Source organism: Arvicola amphibius, chromosome 2 (genome assembly GCF_903992535.2).
Source record: "Arvicola amphibius chromosome 2, mArvAmp1.2, whole genome shotgun sequence".
Classification (NCBI taxonomy): Eukaryota; Metazoa; Chordata; class Mammalia; order Rodentia; family Cricetidae; genus Arvicola; species Arvicola amphibius.
In genome coordinates, this window is record NC_052048.2 from 185,664,590 (window position 1) to 185,682,301 (window position 17,712).

Below are 17,712 nucleotides of genomic sequence, written 5' to 3' on the forward strand. Positions count from 1 at the left end.
TCCAAAAGAGTGGTTAGGTAAAATACTTGCCACACAAGCATAAGGACTGAGATCGGATCCCCAGCACCCCTGTGAAAACTGGGCTGGCTCCAAGCATCTGAAAGCCAGCAATGAGGGGAGGGGCCAGGGAAAGACGCATCCATGGAGCAGATTGGCCACCTAGTCTAGCTAAATTGGTGAGCCTCACGTTCAGTGAGAGAGCCTGTCTCAAAAAAGTAAGAGGGTGTCTAGTGTGGTGGTGGATGCCTTTAATCTCAGTCCTTGGGAGGCAGAGACAGGCTGTGAGTCCTGGTCTACGTCGTAATGAGTTCCAGGGCTGTATTAAAAGAAAAAAAGTGAAAGTGAATATACCATAAAGACCCCTGGCTTCCACGTGCAATTGCGAACGTTCACACATAAACCAGAAACCGGGAGGGGGGCGGAGGGGAGGGGGAGGCGGGGGAAGTCCCTGAATCAGTAGATAGTCGGTCTGGTTTTCTGGCTGCAGCGCTGCTCTGCCTTGTCCCCTTGAACCTTGGTTCGACAGTGTGGGATGTTTCTCTTCGCTACTGAGACTCTGGGAGTCAAATCTCAGCCCCAATCCGATCCGTGTGCTCTGCCTCCAGGTCACCCCAGGAGCAGCCTTCCCAGGGCCTTGTCCCTCGCTCTCCCCTTTTAGAAGATGCCCAGCAGGAGGCTCAGGAGGAGGAGCGCCTAGGCTCATCGCTGTCCTGGTGGCGGGGCTAGTGACCTGGGCTGTCCTCCCCTCCCCGCAACCCCGCCCGCGGTCGCAGCGCCCGTGCAGTCCCGGCTCCTCCCCCGCGCGGGGCTCGGCGCGCAGGCTGCGGCGCGCACAGCGGGGACCAGAGCGGCTCCGGCGCGCGGAGCCGGGCTCAGCCCCGGTCTGCGGACGCCGCGGTCCCGGAGCACATCGAGTCGGCCTGGGAGGCCCGCGGGGTGCACGCAGCGCCGAGTGCGCGTGGGACCGGGTCCCGCAGCCGGGTGCAGGAGTGCGCGCGCGCCACGGCATGGAGCCGGCCCGGGAGCCCCCCGCGCGCACCCGCCCGCCGCCCCCCGCCTCGCGCCCCGCGCCAGCTGCACCTAGGCCGCGCTCGCCGGCTGAGGCCGAGGCCCGTGGCCCAGAGGGGTTGCTGCGGCGATCGGGGTCAGGGTACGAGGGCAGCACCAGCTGGAAGGCGGCCTTGGAGGGTAAGCGCGCAGCCTTCCATTCCCCGGCCCCCCGACTTGGGACCCAGGAAGTGGCCAGAGTCACCTTGACAGCTCGCAGAAGGGAGGGTGATCCGGAGAATTCATTCATTTCGGGGCAGGCAGATGTCACCATGGGAGGAAGAGGGGCTGCTGGGGACCACTTCTGATCACAGCCTTGACCTACCTTTGCTGTCAACTCCCTCTGTGACCTTGGAGCATGCTTCAGGCTCCAAACCTTAGTTGGGTCCGCTGCGAAGCACCTTGTCCCGTTTGCCGAGAGATGGCCTGAATCTGTAGCAGAGAAAACACTTAGTGCTTCGTAAAAGCAAAAGCTCTAGTTCCCCGAGGTGGTGCCTGTACTCTGTTGGGGTTGGAGGGGCGCTCTGCTGGTAATGAGAAAGATAAATAGGAATTCCCAGAGGCTCTTCCTAGCGATTTTTGGGTGCCACCTATTCCCTTCTTGTCATAGTGGCTCAAGGAGTGACCTCAGGCTCAGTGAGACCTCAGAGTGACCTCACTCAGTGAGGCTTCGAAGAGACTTCAAGTAAACATGCTCTTTTAGGAAACTTGGGTTGCCTTCAGGTGACTGGCGCTGTCGGGAGATGCTGGAGTTGGCCACAGGGAGGGATAGCTTCCAGATGCTTCTCAGGCTTCTACCCAGTAGGGCAGAGTCGGGGGGAGGGGGTATCTCAGAGTAGGTGGTCTTTCAGGGGTATGGGACAGACGGAGTACTGGGTCAAGAAATGAGAGGCACTGGCTAGAACTAGCCAGTCCCTTGTGGATAACTGAACCCTAGGATGCAGGATACTGATGAAGGCATGGGGAAAGAGGGATGGAGGGAGAGAACGACTATGAGAACGGATACATTTAAGGGACCACTGAGGCCAGGCTACAGAGTTTGCTTGTTTGAAGGAGCTGTCCAGGGTTTAAGAGGACAGATCTGCGTGGGGGAAGACCTGCAGGGGAAGGATGGTGGGTGAGGAGGGTGGGTGGCAGTCTGGAGGGGACAAGGCCACCGGTGCTGAGAAAGATGAGGTGGCTGCAGAGCATGGCAGACCCTTGGCCAAAGGCTGTGAGCCAGGGCAGGATACTGACTGTGGTGGGCTGCGAAGACGCTGACGAAGTGGTTAGAAGATGCTGAATAGTGGTTACAACTATGGAGGCAAAGACGGCTTTCCCAGAAGTTAGGCTATTATTTCAGAGGAGAACCTGACCGGAAGCTAGGGTGGAATAAAGACCAACCATCCCTTCTTGGAGGTGTGTTTCTGGCTAGTGGTTGGGTTTTCCCTGTGACTTAAGCTTATCCCCTATCATATTTGATGTCACTCTCTTCTCTAGACTCTTCTTCTTCTTCTTCTTCTTCTTCTTCTTCTTCTTCTTCTTCTTCTTCTTCTTCTTCTTCTTCTTCTTTCTTCTTCTTCTTCTTCTTCTTCTTCTTCTTCTTCTTCTTCTTCTTCTTCTCCTTCTCCTTCTCCTTCTCCTTCTCCTTCTCCTCCTCCTCCTCTTCCTCCTCCTCCTCCTCCTCTTCTCCTTCTTCTTTCCTCCTCCTCCTCCTCCTTCTCCTCCTTCTCCTCTTCCTCCTCCTTCTCCTCTTCCTCCTCCTCCTCCTCCTCCTCCTCCTTCTTCTTCTTCTTTCCTCCTCCTCCTCCTCCTCTTCCTCCTCCTCCTCTTCCTCCTCCTCCTCTTCTTCTTCTTTTGAAAGGTTCAGCTCCACTAACCTTTCCTCTGCCCCCCCCCCCGGGTAAGGCTATTTCAGGGTAGTGTGATGACTGGCTCTGCCTCCATCTCTGGCCCTGAATACATTGATTCTTGTCCTTCCTACTGCCAGTATGGCTGACTGACCCTGCCCATCAGCTGAAGAAAAGGCTACACACTGGGCAAGAGGAAAGCGAGAACCTCTCTAGTGGTCCAGCACACCACCTTACTTGGCATCTTCTTGCAATGCAGCCTTGTCTCATCTGAATGGCATGGCTCCCTACTGATATCCCCATTGTCCTCTTTTGGTCTCTGGTACAGATAAGAGCACCCCTCCCAATGGGTCTTGGGTGCTCAGCGTCTTGGCCTGCTGACTCTTCTACAGGGCTGTTTAGTTCTGTTGGTCCTCTGAGGGTTTTCTAGATGTTCCTTGGGTATGTCCTATCTCCTTCTAAAGGGACTGGTCCTCACAGGTGGCTGCCACTGTATGGGACCTTTGAGTTGGCTTGTTCAATCTTTCTACAGTGCTAAGACACCTTCTTGGGCCCTGGGTATATCCAGCCCTCACAGAGCTGTTCAAAAAGGGCAGAGTCAGTTTGGTAAGGGGCCAAGAGCTGGTAAGCTTGAGCCACCTGCCCACACCCACTGGTGGGCTGCACATTTTTCTCACCTTGTGGGTCATGTCACGATTTCTGCCTCGCAGTGCTAATCAGAGAGCGGTCTGGAGTGTAGGTTATGTCGTGGTGGCTCCTTTCCCAGCTCCCTGAACACAGAACCCCACAGCCTGGGTGAGGAAAACAGAAGGGAGCAGCCGCCCAGCCAGAGTCCTTTGAGGTTGTCCTTGAGGCTGCTCTTGCCCGGCACACACGACGGACAGCAAGATCTGCTGGTCCTGGGGTCCCAGTGGGCTTGCAGCCTCTGCTTAGGCTGGTCCCTATCTTGAAGAGAAAAGGGAAGTTTCTGAAATGATGTAACTGAGCCCCCAGAGATACCTGCACCCTGATCTAACTTTGCCCCTAACAGCCATGACCCACCCATGGTGTTGGGTGTGTACCTTCATTACATTTAACTCTCATCTCTGCCCTAATGAGGCGGATCAGCGCTGGACAGGATGTGGCGAGTGAGAGCCTTGGATATCTCACTCAAGGACACACCGGCCGCTAACACATGAAACCTCCATGGGATTTGCCACTGGCCTTCTAGTATGAAAAGCTTGCCTCTTTTCTGGTGCCATCAAGGACACCGGCTCAGAGAGGCTAACTGGACAGAATCCCGTTGTGCTTTCTGAGCACACGGCTCCCCTCTCATGGTCCCTCTGAAGAGTCTGCCACCCTCAGGAGGGGCAGCTTCTCCCTCCTCACAGCTTGAGAGAATTGGAGAGCTCCAGTCAGCAGGCCGCCGGCTAGAACACAGTCCTCGGTGAGCGGTTAGCAGACGTTGGTTGGTCTGGTGAAGGCTGCTTTCCCTGTGGGTGTGAGTCTGTCCTTCCAGGTGAAGGCTGGGGAAAGCTGATCCAGATCGCCCTGCCGGGGTCTGGAAACACTGAAGATGATTCAAGATAGGGCTATTTCTAGCCTTGGTCCTGAGAACGGGGCAAAGTGTTCTGGGGTAAGAGAGAGGGGACAGAGTGACTCCACTTACCTCAGGCTATATAGATTGCTCAGCGGTCACCAATTCTGAATTTTTAATGTTGAAAGTTTTTTTTATTAGGTACAAACCCACAACTTCCTGATCAAAACCACACACATGCATTTGGCAAAAGCTACCTAAAAATTTAAAAATTACCAAGCTTCACATTTGAGCATTTTAAAATAATCAGGATTATGGCTGGCCAGGCTGTACCCTGGATGGTTTAGACGTCAGCCAAGTGCTTTTTTGGGGATGTGAGGCACAAAGAGCCAGTGGTTTCCAGTTGTTCTTTCTAATATTAGGCCAAATCATCCTCATTTAGAAGCCCAGATAACCTGCACGGTAAACTCGAGTTTATCTGGACAGGCCATACGTGATGGGATGACTGTCAAGCTCGATACCTGTAAAAAGTTGAACTGTGTTCACACCACAGGAGCCACGGTGAACCCTAACTCCCAGGACCGCAGAATGTGCCCTTGGGTGGAATTGTAGTTCTGCCAGGCGTGATTAGTTAAGAGAAAGTCAGAATGGAGTTAGCGGGTCCTAATCCTATATGAACTGGTGTCCTTAGACAGACACAGCTACACCCTGGAAGGCCACGTGCTGAGAATGCCTGGGGCTGAGATGGTCAAGTCATGAGCCAAGGGTTTTCAGCAAGACTCCAGGAGCTAGGACGAGCCAAGAAGGCTTTTCCTGAGGCCTTCGAAGGCAGCATGGTCCTGCCAACACCTCAACTTTTGAACTTCTGGTTTTCATAACTATGAGAAAATACCTTATTTTTATTTTTTATTTATTTGCTTTTTTTTTTGGTTTTTTCGAGATAGGGTTTCTCTGTAGCTTTGCAGCCTGTCCTGGAACTCACTCTTGTAGACCAGGCTGGCCTCAAACTCACAGAGATTCACCTGCCTCTGCCTCCCAAGTGCTGGGATTAAAGGTGTGTGTCACCACTGCCTGGCATAATACCTTATTTTTGAAGCCATCCAGCTGATGGCACCTTAGTTATGCCATCTGAGGAAGTAGATACCATGTGGACCCCAACTATCCGGCCTGAGGCATCCAGGAGGGCAGACAGCGAACAGTGTGTTGGGAGTCCTAGGGTGTCTGTGTTAGGGGTTCTGTTGCTGCAGTGAAACACTGTGACCAAAAGCAACTTGGGGAGGAGAGGCTCTATTTGGCTTACTCTTCCATACCACTGTGCATCATCACAGGAGGTCAGGACAGGAACCCAAACAGGGCAGGAACCGGGAGGCAGGAGCTGATGCAGAGGCCATGGAGGAGAGCTGCCTACTGGCTTGCTCCTTGTGGCTTTTTCAGTCTGCTTTCTTATAGACCCCAGGACCACCAGCCCAGGGATGGCACCACCCATAATGGGCTATGTTCTCCCCCATCAATCACTAATTAAGAAAATGCTATATATCTGGATCATTTTTGTTTTGTTTTGGGACAGAGTTTCTCTTTGTAGCTCTGGAGCCTGTCCCAGAACTCTCTCTGTAGACCAGGCTGGCCTCGAACTCACAGAGATCTGCCAGTCTCTGCCTCCCAAGTACTGGGATTAAAGGCATGCGCCACCACCACTGCCCAGCAAATACAGCTGGATCTTATAGAGGCATTTTCTCAAAGTTCCCTTCTTTCAGATGACGCTAGTTTGTGTCACGTCGTCATAAGGCCAGCCAGCATAGTGTTCTTTTTCTGTCCATGCTGCATGGTTTAGAGAAAGCACCCGCATGAAAAAGTGAAGAGGTTCTTTAGTGATGGTAGGGACATATGTACACACTCTCCTTTTCTACCAAGTTCCTTCAACCCAATTGAATTGGAAGGCTGACTGAGAATACTGTGTTCAGTGTTGAATCCTAGTCTGTATTATGCAACACAACGGCCGAGTCCTGCTTTAGGGAACCCAAAGGAATTCAGCATGGTTCTTAATCCCAAGGTGCTCGGGGCTGGTCAACACTCACCGTGTTGGACACATTCCAAGCACTCCTCCCTCAACAGCCACAACGCATCAGTACCAGAAACCTTCATCAGACCCCAAGATCCAAGGATGCTCAAGTGCCCGAGACCAAATGGCATATTTGCACCGAATCGGCTCACATCTTCTCATATGCTTTAAGCATGTCTAAAGTCACTATAATATCAAATAAATGTAAAGGCTATGTACTTTGTTGCTATTCTGTATTGTTTAAGGAAAAACAACATGACATGAAAGTCTGCACCTATTCAATACTGGTGCAAATTTTTCTCATATCAGTCTAGAGCTGGTTGAGTGTGTGGATACAGACCCACAGAGAGAGGGAGGACATAAAAACCCGAGAGGTAGATGCTGACATGGGGGGAGTGGAGCAGAATAGATGCTCAGTGACTTCTGTGTGTCCACATTCAGAAAGGGCCAGAGGATGGATATGAACCCGGGAAGTGATTTCAGATGCTGGGTTCTCCGTGGGTAACTCAGTCCACAGGTTTGGTAGAGGAGAGAGGAACAACACCCGGCAGTGTGCTCCCCACGGCAGCGGTGTGTGGTTCCAGGAGACACAGACTGTGTTGAATTCCGCCCCACCCCCACCCCTGGACAGCAGAGCAGGGAGAACAAGCTGCCTGCTGTTTCAGGGCAGTCTTGAGCCTCTGCCCTCACACTGCCTGAAGCCACCCACACACACTCCTGGTGGATGCAGTCATGGGTTCTAGGTGCAGTTCAGGGTAGACCCCTCAAGAAATCTAGTGTAGGCTGCAGGGGGACCCCAGCATAGACCCCTCAAGGATCCCAGAGGAGAACTGGCATGGACCCCTGGAGGAACCCAATGTAGGCCCCAGTAGAAGTCAATGTAGACGCTCTGAGAAATGTGGCTTAGTTCCCCCAGAGGAACCCAAATAGACTTCTGGAGGAACCCAGTGTAGCCCCTGCCCCTGGAGCCCAGCATAGACCCTAAACCCAGAAGAGATCCCTGGAGGAACTTAGTGTAGACCTCTGGAGGAGCCGGGTGTAGGCCTCTAGCGAACCCCATCATAGACTCCAGAAGGCATATAATGTAGATCCCTGATAGAGCCCAGCATAGGCTGAGCCCAGTGCAGACCCCTGGAAGGTCCTAGTCTAGATCCTATTGGTGGAGCCCAGTGGAGCCCCTGGAGGAGACAAGCATAGACCCCTGGAGGAAACTCCTGTTGGCCGTGGGATGCCCCGGCGTAGAAATGTGGAGGAATACAACAGCCCAGGGTAAGTCTATAGAGCAGTGGTTCTCAACCTTCCTAATGCTGTGGCCCTTTAATACAGTTCCTCATGCTGTGGTGACCCCAACCATAAAATTATTATTATTATTTTGTTTTTTGAGACAGGGTTTCTTTGTGTAGCCTTGGCTGTCTTAGGACTAACTCTTCAGACCAGGCTGGCCTCAAGCTCACAGAGATCCACCTGCTTCTGCATCCCAATTAAATTAAATGCTGGGATTAAAGGCATGTGCTACCACCTCCCAGGTCATAAAAATATTTTTTATTGCTACTTCATAACTGCATTTTGCTACTCTTATGAATTGTAGTGTAAATATCTGTGTTTTCTGATGGTCTTAGGTGACCCTGAGAAAGGGTTGTTTGATGCCCCTCAAGGGGTCCTGACCCACAGGTTGAAAGAAAGCCACTGCTCTAGAGGAACCCAGTGTAGGCTCCAGTGGTGCTCAGTGTTGACCCCATGAGGAATCCAGCTTAGTTCTTGGAGAAATCCAGCATAAACCCCTGGTACAGGCCAGCGTAGACACCGGAGACCTCTGTGGAGGCCAGTGAATTTCTGCTGGTGCATAGACCTTACTCAAAGAAATGATTCCAAAATGTTTGTGAGTCTCACAGGTCCAGTGCCCGGCTGAATGCAGAATTGCCCTCTCTATCCCTTTAGAGACCTGTTAACAAACAGTAGAGGGACATTTAAGTGCTGATCACAGTGAGAACTTGTTAAGAGCTTGTGAGACAGGGGCTGAGTGCTATGGGCTTAGGCCACCTGCGAAAGACCAGTCAGCAGAGGAACCACAGGGGCCACACTTGAGGATCTCAGTGTTCAGGGGCAGGGGCGTTGTGGAAGGTGGGCTGAAAGCAGGAAGAGGGGTGTGGAATGTCTTTCGGAGATACGGAGCCCAGATCTAAATAGCCCGTCCCCATTTCTGGCAGGAACTTGAGATAACACTCTCAAGAATCAGGGCTGCTATACAGGACTACACAGGGAGCAGCCTTGGAGCTTACTTTCTAAGTGTGGAGGGCACGCTCCGAGCCTTCTTGGGAAGAGCCGGCTCCAAGTTATTGCTGTAGCAAGGAAACAAACGTGGTTCCTCCAGAGATGCCAGTCCACGTGGGGGAAAAGCCAAGGAATTTAACAGCCCCGGACCAACCAGCCAGAGCCCCTGCCACACTCCCACGGATAGCCGTGGACTCGGAGGCTCCAGGGAACTCTTCCGTCCTCCTGCCTTAGCTGTGAACAATACCCACGCCCCTCCAGGAATCGGAATAAGCGTTTTGAAAGACTCTGTAGGGAGAAGCTCAGCATCTTCTCTGGTGGAACAACTCTTAGCAGTGTTGTCAGAGAAACTATCACAGCGTAAACCAAGGGTAGGCTGCTTAAGAGAGGACAGCACAGCACAGCTGGGGCAGACAGCAGACGCCTTAAATTATCATTGCAGAGTGGAAAACCTGGTGGAAGGGTGAGAGGATGGAGTTGAAGGCATCTTCCCAGAAATAAACCAAAGCGGTAGAGATGGGGAGCGGGTGGGGAGGGGAGGGGAAGGAGGAGGGCCAATTTAAGAGCTCAGACATGTGAAAGACTTTGACTTTTAGGAGGAAATCAGAAAATGAAGGAGAAGAAACCATCCATGATGTAATTACAGAAAACGTTTCCGGCACTGACAGACATGAGTTTCCAGGTTGCAGGGGCCATCAGCTGTTCACTAGAGCAGACAGCCATCACTGCGGGGAAGTCAAGGCAACACCTGAAGCAGCTGGTCACAGCCACAGTTACGGGCGGGGAGAAAGAGACGCGTGCATGCCTACTGCTCAGCACGCGCTTTCTACTCTTACACAACTGAAGCAGGAGCCCAAAGCAGGGAGGAGTGCTCCTTACAGGGCGCTGGCCCTTCCCATGACAATGGACACAGCCAGAGCAACCCCCACAGACAGGCCCTACCTAGCATGGACAATCGCTTAGTGAAACCCTTCCCGGGTGGGTTAGAGTGTTGGCCATTAAGACTAACCGTCACAAGTGGATGGACCGAATGTGATGTATCCATAGAGTGACATGATGAACCATAAACAGGAGTAAGGTTCTGTCACGTGCTACGACATGGATGAGACTTGAAAACGTGTTAGGTGAAATAGGCCTGACACCAAAGAAAAAGCGCTGTAAGATTCACTCCTGAAGTGAGGAGGACCAGCAAGTGGGGAGAGGCGGTGGGTAGGATGGGTGTGGGAGTTACTGTTTAGTAGGTGCGGAGCCTCTGCTTATGGAGTCGAAACTTTCACAACCAGATGACCGGGCTAGCCTGCTACTTAATGCTATTAATTGAGCATCTAAAATGGTTAAAATGGTAAATTTTATGATGTGTATATATTTTTGTGATATATTATATCATGAGATCCGTATCACAATAAAATAAGAAAACCCTCTGTTTTAAGTCTGAAAGGTTTCCTTTATTACCATAAGCATCTTAAGTGGAGATAAAAGTAAGTAAGGAGAGCCTGGAAGAGTGGGTGTGGGGTGACAGATGGTAGAGGGGTGGGCAGCATGCCAGGAGGTATGGGGTGGAGGTCGCGAAGCCTGGAAGGTGCTGGAAAAACAACAGGAGAGGCCAGGTCAGAAAGCTGTGACCGCCACAGGAGTCTGTGGGCGGCAGGGGTGACAAAGTTGGGGCCGTGGTCCTGAAGAGAGTCTCTCAAAGGGCTGGCACCATCACCGTCACCCTGAGGGCTGCTTCCAGCTCTTGCTCAGTTCCACCCCACAAGGCTCTTGCTGTTAGGACTTGGGGACGGTGCTAGGGGTTGGAGACAGGATGACAGGTGGCAGCTGGTACTGATCCGTTTGTCTTCTCCTTAGATACCACCACACGCCTGCTGCTGGGGGCCATTGCGGTCCTCCTGTTCGCCATCCTGGTGGTGATGAGCATCTTGGGTGAGTGTTCACATCAGAGTTGTGTCAGCAGCGCACACCTGTGTGTGCTGTGTGGACCAGTGTGCCTGGTCCCAGCATGCCTAGCTAAGCACATTCCTCCACATATCAGGTTACAGGGGAGGCACACAGTAAATTAGAAGTGGTTGGTTGTTAATATAATTGTAGCCTGAAATAATACACTTCCACATGGACCATGCATGTCCCATTTATTGGCCATGTAGTAAGCAATGGTACCAAGGAATTAGTTCATAAATGCCATGGGCATTCTAGGCTAGGCAGGCAAGGCCTCTTAGAGGTGACAATTTGGCAATATGAGACTTTAAATATCACATTCATTCAACAAACAATGAACTTTGCTACATGTAAGTACCGGAGTGGGGTGGAGACTAGGGAGAGGTAGGGAGGGAAGGATAGAGGGAGGGAGGGAAGTATGGAGGGAGGGAGGAAAGAAGGGAGGGAGGGATGGATGGAGGGAGTGAGGGAAGGAGGATGGGGGAGGGAGGAAAGGAGGGAGGGAGGGAGGAGAAGAGAGCTTCCCCTACATTTATTGGTTCTCAGTTGTATTTAGCTCAAAATAATTCGTATGCCAAAGGAGCATCCTTTGGAGTGGAATACTCTGGATGCTACATGGGAAACATTTTTAAGGGGGAGAGGCTCACAAACATGGAATTCTGTGTGGTCATGAATGGGCTCCAGAGGTAAAGAAGGGCAGAGGAGGCTCCCCACAGGGATTGTGTGCTCTGGGAGACTTCCGGGAAAATGTCTTGGCCTCTGTGGAGTTTGCAGAAGTGACTGAAGTTTTTCTTCCTCTTCCTCCTCCTCCTTCTTTTTGAGACAAGCGCTGATGTAGCCCAGGTTGGCCTTGAATTCCCTGTGTTGTAGAGGCTGGCTCTGAACTCCTGGTCTGACTGCCTCCACCTCCCCAGTGCTGAGATTAAGGGTATTCTGTGCCACACCAAGTTTGTCTAGTGTGTGCCACCACACCTGGCTCATGGAATACTGGCGATCGGACTCAGGGCCTTGTGCATGCTACGCAAGCGCCCTGTCAGCTGAACTACACCCCCACCCTCCTGTCCTCAACCTTTTAAGTAGTTATTATTATTATTATCATCATCATCATAATTATATTATTATTATTATTATTATTATGTGTGTGCATGTAGACCAGAAGAGGGCATCAGATCCCCTGGCGCTGGAGTTATAGGCAGTTTTGAGCTGTCTCATGTGGGTGTTGGGAACTGAATTCAGGTTTTCTGCCGGAGCAGCTTGTGCTTTCAGCCACCGAGCCATCTCTCCAGCCTCTTTAGTCTTTAGAAAGCAGTCGGACCAGGAGTGGGCAGCCTCACTAAAGTGGTGAAAGTCCACTCCCTATCAGTCTCTACCAAGATCTCTCTCGTCCAACTTGCTGGACGAGCAGAGGGTCTGAATGTGTTTGCAGGTGGTCAGAGAGGACACCAGGGCCAGACCACCTTTGCCTGGAATAAGGCTGCGAAAGGAACCATTTTCCCTTCATCCATGTTCCGGATCAGTAGGTTAGGGAATGCGTGTAGGTCAGGGAAGACGGCTTTGGTGTTTCTCAGGAGAGCCCAGGGAGGACATTCCTCCCAAGTGGGCCTGAGTCAGGGCTTAGGTGTGCTCAGAGAGTGTGCAGTGGTGTGTCAGTATCCATGTGGTGGTAGGTCCCCAGGACAGTGCAGCCCCTTGGGTAGTATGCTGTGTTCTTGGCCCCATCTTAATCAGTATTTTAATTAATCATTTATATGAAGAAAAAAACCACATGCTCATGGAATTTGCAGTTAATACCATTCTACATGATCAAAGGAGAGAACAATCAAGACAAAATTTACCTTTAAGGCCTGGGTAGTGGCACACACCTGGTATCCCAGACTGGAGAGGTAGAGGCAGAAGCCCAAGGTCAGCCTTAGAGAATTTGAGGTCACTGTCTTAGGGTTTCTGTTGCTCTGGAGAGATGCCATGACCATGGCAAGTCTTACAAAGGAAAACATTTAACTGTGGCTGGCTTACAGCTCAGAGGTTTAGTCCAGTATCATCATGGCGGGACATGGCAGCATGCAGGCAGACATAGTGCTGGAGAAGGAGCTGAGAGTTCTATATCTGGATCTGTGATCCGCAGGCAACAGGAAGTGAACTGAGACACTGGGCATAGCTTGAGCATAGGACACCTCACAGTCCACCCCCACAGTGACATGCTTCCTCTTACAAGGCCATATGTACACCAACAATGCCACACCTCCTAATAGTGCCACTCTGTATAAGCCTATGGGTGCCAATTACATTCCAATTACCACAGTCAACTTTGGTTACATGAAACTGTGTCAAAATTCAAAACTAAAACTTATCTATAAAACTTCCAATGAGCTTTTAATCCCTGAACATGGGAGGCAGAGGCAAGCAGATCTCTGAGTTTTAGGCCAACCTGGTGTACATAGTGAAGTCCAAGGCCGCCAGAGCTAAATAGTCAAACCAAACCAAACCAAACCAAACCAAACCTCAAATGAATCCAAGAGAAGGAGAAATGCCTAAAGCAAAGCCAAATAAACTCCTGGTTTTGGATTATCATGTCTTCTGGTCTCCAGGAGATGCAAAGCGTAAATTAGCACATGACAAAGAGGTCTTGGTGGACATTCTGAACTGCTTTCCCAGAAAAGTGTGTGTGTGTGTGTGTGTGTGTGTGTGTGTGTGTGTGTGCATACACGCGCGTGTGCATGCACGTGTGAGCTATGGAGGACCAAAGAGAGCAGGGGATCCCCTGGAACTGGAGTTATAGACAGTTGTGAGCTACCATGTGAGTGCTGGGAATCGAACCCAGGTTGTTTGAAAGAACAGCAAGTTTCTTAATCTCTGGGCCATCTCTCCAGTCCCCATTTAAAATAATATCTTTTTACACTTACAATTCATGCTGGGATATGGGTGTAGAAGTCAGGGGACAGCGTGCAGGGTGGGTCCCAGGGATGCAGCTCAAGTTGTCAGACTTGGAGGCAAAATGTCGTTATTCACCGAGTGAGCCATCCACCTGGCTCAGGACTCAAATCTAATAGGGATTTCCTAGAAGTTCAGTGGTGAGCAGGGTAGTGGAGCTTGCTAGTGAGGGAAAGTGGTTATGAAAAGGCACACTGTCCTGCCAGGGCCTCCCACCCTGGCTACGGAGTTGTGGTTTTCACATCCCTTCTGGTCTGAGTTCCTAGGGTTAAGGGGGAGATCTTTGCTTGGGTTTGTCTCTCTGCTGTCCCCCATGATAACACACTGACCACCTTGCTGTTCAGTGCCTCTTGCTGTTCATTTCATCTGGAACTCCTCCCTGGGGCACAGTGACTTCAGCAGGTGTCTCTGAAGGGCACTGAAGTCCAGACAGAGGGAGGGAGCCATGGGAAGAGGCCAGGGGACACAGGGGTGACCAGGCACACTGGGAGACACTCAGCCCCTTCTCCCTCCCTGCAGCTTCCAAAGGCTGCATCAAGTGTGAGACGCCCTGCCCAGAGGACTGGCTGCTCTACGGAAGGAAATGCTACTACTTCTCAGAGGAGCCTAGAGACTGGAACACGGGCAGGCAATACTGCCAAACCCACGAAGCAGCACTGGCTGTGGTCCAAAGCCAGAAGGAACTGGTGAGCGCCTGGGTCAGAAGCAGGGACCCTCTTACCCCCCCCCCCCCCCCCCCCGTGCCAACTCAGGTGGAATGGCTGAATGACCCCCTGGGTGTCTGTCTCCAGTTACTCAGCCACTGTCCTGTCATGGGGTGATGGTGAACTCCCTGGGGGCTGATCACTCAAACCTCCATCCTCCACTTCCGTCCAAGGCTGGTCGGCTGAGCTTAACTCAGTATTCAGAGGATGAATTAGAAGCTGTGAAAACACTTGGACAATGTAGAAAAAAAAATCTCATTTCCTACCATCTAAACCAAGGCACTGCCTCTCAGGTCACACCTTGAGTCGTTTTGCTAATAGAAAGGCTAAAGAGCCGGGAACCCCTGAGCGCTTGTTCATTCTGGACGTTGTAGGACAGAGCCGTGCGCTTCTAGGAGGAACGGGTCTCAAAGCCAGTTTCTGTTTGTCTGCGTTGCACAATATTTCTGTGCCACTTTCTGAGAAAGTCCCAGAAGTACAGGTCGGATAACCTGTTGTGGGTAAGATTTGGTCAGGAATCTAGCACGTCCTGTGGACCATCCCCAAACTCCCAGCTCTGTAACTGAGGCAGGCTGTTGCGGACATTTGTGGTCAGCTTGGGAAGCTGCTCCGGTCTTGCTCCAGCAGTGACTGCCCAGGATTCCGTTGTCATTGGTCCTCACTCAGGTGATCACACCATCTCAGTACCCATCACTCTCTGCAGGGCCAGCGTCTCCAGAGAGCGCCGGGCTGGGGCCGTGCTGCCATCACAAAACTGCATTCCACGCCTCGGTTTCTCCCTTTCCTTTTGCAGGAATTTATGTTCAAGTTCACACGGAGGGAGCCCTGGATTGGCCTGCGCAGAGTTGGAGACGACTTCCACTGGGTCAACGGGGACCCGTTTGACCCAGACACGTGAGCTGAATCTCCGTTTTCTAGGAGAGAGATGAGCTTAAACAGGGAAGGGGCCAGCCCCAGAGGCAGCTCTCTGACGGACAACATGTGGTTTTATGCTAGCTGGAATGGATACGTCTCTAGGGCAAGTGTGTGTGTGTGTGTGGGGGGGGGGTCATCTGTGGCAGAGCTTCCCCTGTGAAAGTGTCTTGATTTCCCCCTCAGTCCAGCCTGGATTGGCAGCCCGGCCACACACAGAGCTTCTCAGTGAAAGGCGCAGCTAACTTCTCTATCTGTGACTCATCATGTGACTACTCCATCTGCGCCTCTCCTGTTGGCCAGAACTTAGTCACGCCTCTGCACGTGGTTGCAAGGGATGATGGGAAGCGTGCCTTCTGTAGGTAGCAAGTTCCACATGCACGGTGGCAACGGAAGACAGGAACTCTGGACACAGTTGCCCGCTGGCAACCTCTTCTAGGGCAGGTGCCCCGAAGGAGGTGCTGGGTGCACCGTGGTGCCGTGTTGTGTGGGCCAAGTGATCTGGCTACCATCTTGGACAATGGGGGTAGCAAGTGCGGCTGTGGAGGTGGATTGTGGTAGCGAAGATGTGTGTGGTGGCAGGGTAGGCTTAGGGACAGGTAGGTCACTTCAACTTGCAGTCCAGACTACACCTATGGGGAACTGTGTCCAGACATTGCCTCTCCCGGCTGGGATAAACGCTTCCTCATGGTGCAGACAGGGTTCTGTGGGGGGTGAGGTGGGCAGAGGGCAGCTCTGAATTGGGCGCCTGGGAGCTGACCTTAGAAAGAGGTAGAAAAAGAATAGGAAGGCAGGGAGCGTTGGTGACAGATGTCATCATGGAACGTTCAGGAAGCATAGAGCTGGAACAGCGGAGGACTAAGCTAGCAAGGTGCACCCATATCTGTCCTGGAAGATGCTCTAGTGGTGACTGGAGGGAGGGACAGCCAAAGGGCCTGTCTGACCGCCCGTGATGATCGGCAAGCGGGCCCTCCATCTTTTCTCTTCCACCACAGGTTCTCCATCTCGGGTATGGGCGAGTGCGTCTTCGTGGAGCCCACCAGGCTGGTGTCAACGGAGTGTCTGGCAACCCGGCCCTGGGTGTGCAGCAAGATGGCCTACACGTGATGTAGCCCAGGCCAGAGGTGGCCGTAGTGCTCCGGCCCAAGGACAGTGTGTTCTACCACCTGCTTCCGACAGGAGCCGCCACCCTCTCTGAATGGAAGCAGCAGGGAGGGTGGTCCCTGTCACTGTCCCCTCTCAAGGCTCCAGAGCTCCGAAGCCCTGGTTCCTGGTCTCTCTTGTCCCCAGGCAGGTCCTGCGGCTTAGCAGTTATATCTCATGTGCTAAGTAGTGTAGACATCTTGCCTCCCATACACACAAGCACACACATGTATACACATGTACACACACATATACAACACACATGCAGGCTCTTTATAACAGATCACCCTTCCTTGGCTCGGCCTGGAAGCTTCCTCACTGCAGCCCTGGTGCTCCTGGGCAGAGGGGGGCTGACATGGGTTATATGGCTTTTGGCTCAGTCGCCTGCCCTCCCCAGCGGCTTCTCTCAGGCACAGCTTCCTCAGCACCTTGGAGAGAACAGCCCAGGGCTGGAGGCCCCTGTCTCTGTCCTCCCTGCCTTCCTGGGGTCCTCAGGCAGGGCCCCTGCTGTGCTGTGGTGCTGTTGTATTGGTCACTAATGGAATAAAGGTTTGACTGCATCTATGAATCTGCTGCTATTTGTTTCAGAGTCACAACCTGGGGAGGAGCAGAGGGGCAGACTGTGGGGGCCACCTTCGGGATGCACTTGTCCCATTGTAACAAGCAGCATTGTGCAGAAACCTAGGTTGAAAAAATGAGCAGCAAAATGGAGCACATTTCCCAGAGAAGATTTTATTTAATGTTGGTGGTGGCTACGTTACTCTCAGCTGTGTGAAGAGTGGACTCCATTCTGGTACCTTCGTTACTATTTGACTCAATACGACAAATGATTATTCACACCTCTGTCCTGGCTACTTTTTGGTCAACTTGACACAAGCTCGAGTCGTCTAAGAAGAGGGAACCTCAGTTGAGAAAATACCTCCTTAAGATGGGACTGTATGTTAACCTGTAGGGATTTTCTGTTGGGAGAACCCAGCTCATTGTATGTGGTACCATCCTTGGGCTGCCGGTCCTGGTTCTATAAGAGAGCGGGTTGAGCAAGCCATGGGGAGCAAGCCAGTAAGCAGCACCCCTCCATGACCTCTGTTTCAGCTCCTGCCTCCCGGTTCCCGCCCTGTTTGAGTTTCCGCCCTGACTTCCATCGATGATGGACAGTGGTGTGTAAGTTTAAGTCAAATAAATCCTTTCCTCCCCAAGTTGCTTTTGGTTCTGGTGTTCCTCACAGTCCTAGAAACTTTAACTGAAACAAATACCAGGATCGTGGAGCATTGCTGTGACAGACCTGACCATGTGTTTTTGGGAGGATTGAGGAAGGACTTTGGAACTTTGGGATGGAAAAGCCATCGAGTGTTCGAAGCTTGCTGAGCT

The 17,712-nt window shown here is 52.0% G+C and overlaps 1 protein-coding gene across 2 annotated transcripts; it reads left to right on the plus strand.

Moving 5' to 3' along the window:
- The first annotated feature begins 1,007 nt into the window (after nucleotides 1-1,007).
- On the plus strand, nucleotides 1,008-16,908 carry Clec2l (C-type lectin domain family 2 member L). 2 transcript variants are annotated; one of them, XM_038320865.1, is made up of 5 exons: nucleotides 1,008-1,188; nucleotides 10,571-10,645; nucleotides 14,105-14,271; nucleotides 15,083-15,183; nucleotides 16,197-16,908. In XM_038320865.1, exons 1-5 carry the CDS (start codon nucleotides 1,008-1,010, stop codon nucleotides 16,306-16,308), a joined length of 636 nt encoding a protein of 211 aa, XP_038176793.1. In that variant the 3' UTR covers nucleotides 16,309-16,908. The 2 variants fall into 2 exon arrangements, with proteins under 2 accessions (XP_038176793.1, XP_038176794.1); XM_038320866.1 differs by lacking the exon at nucleotides 10,571-10,645.
- The last annotated feature ends 804 nt before the right edge of the window (nucleotides 16,909-17,712 follow it).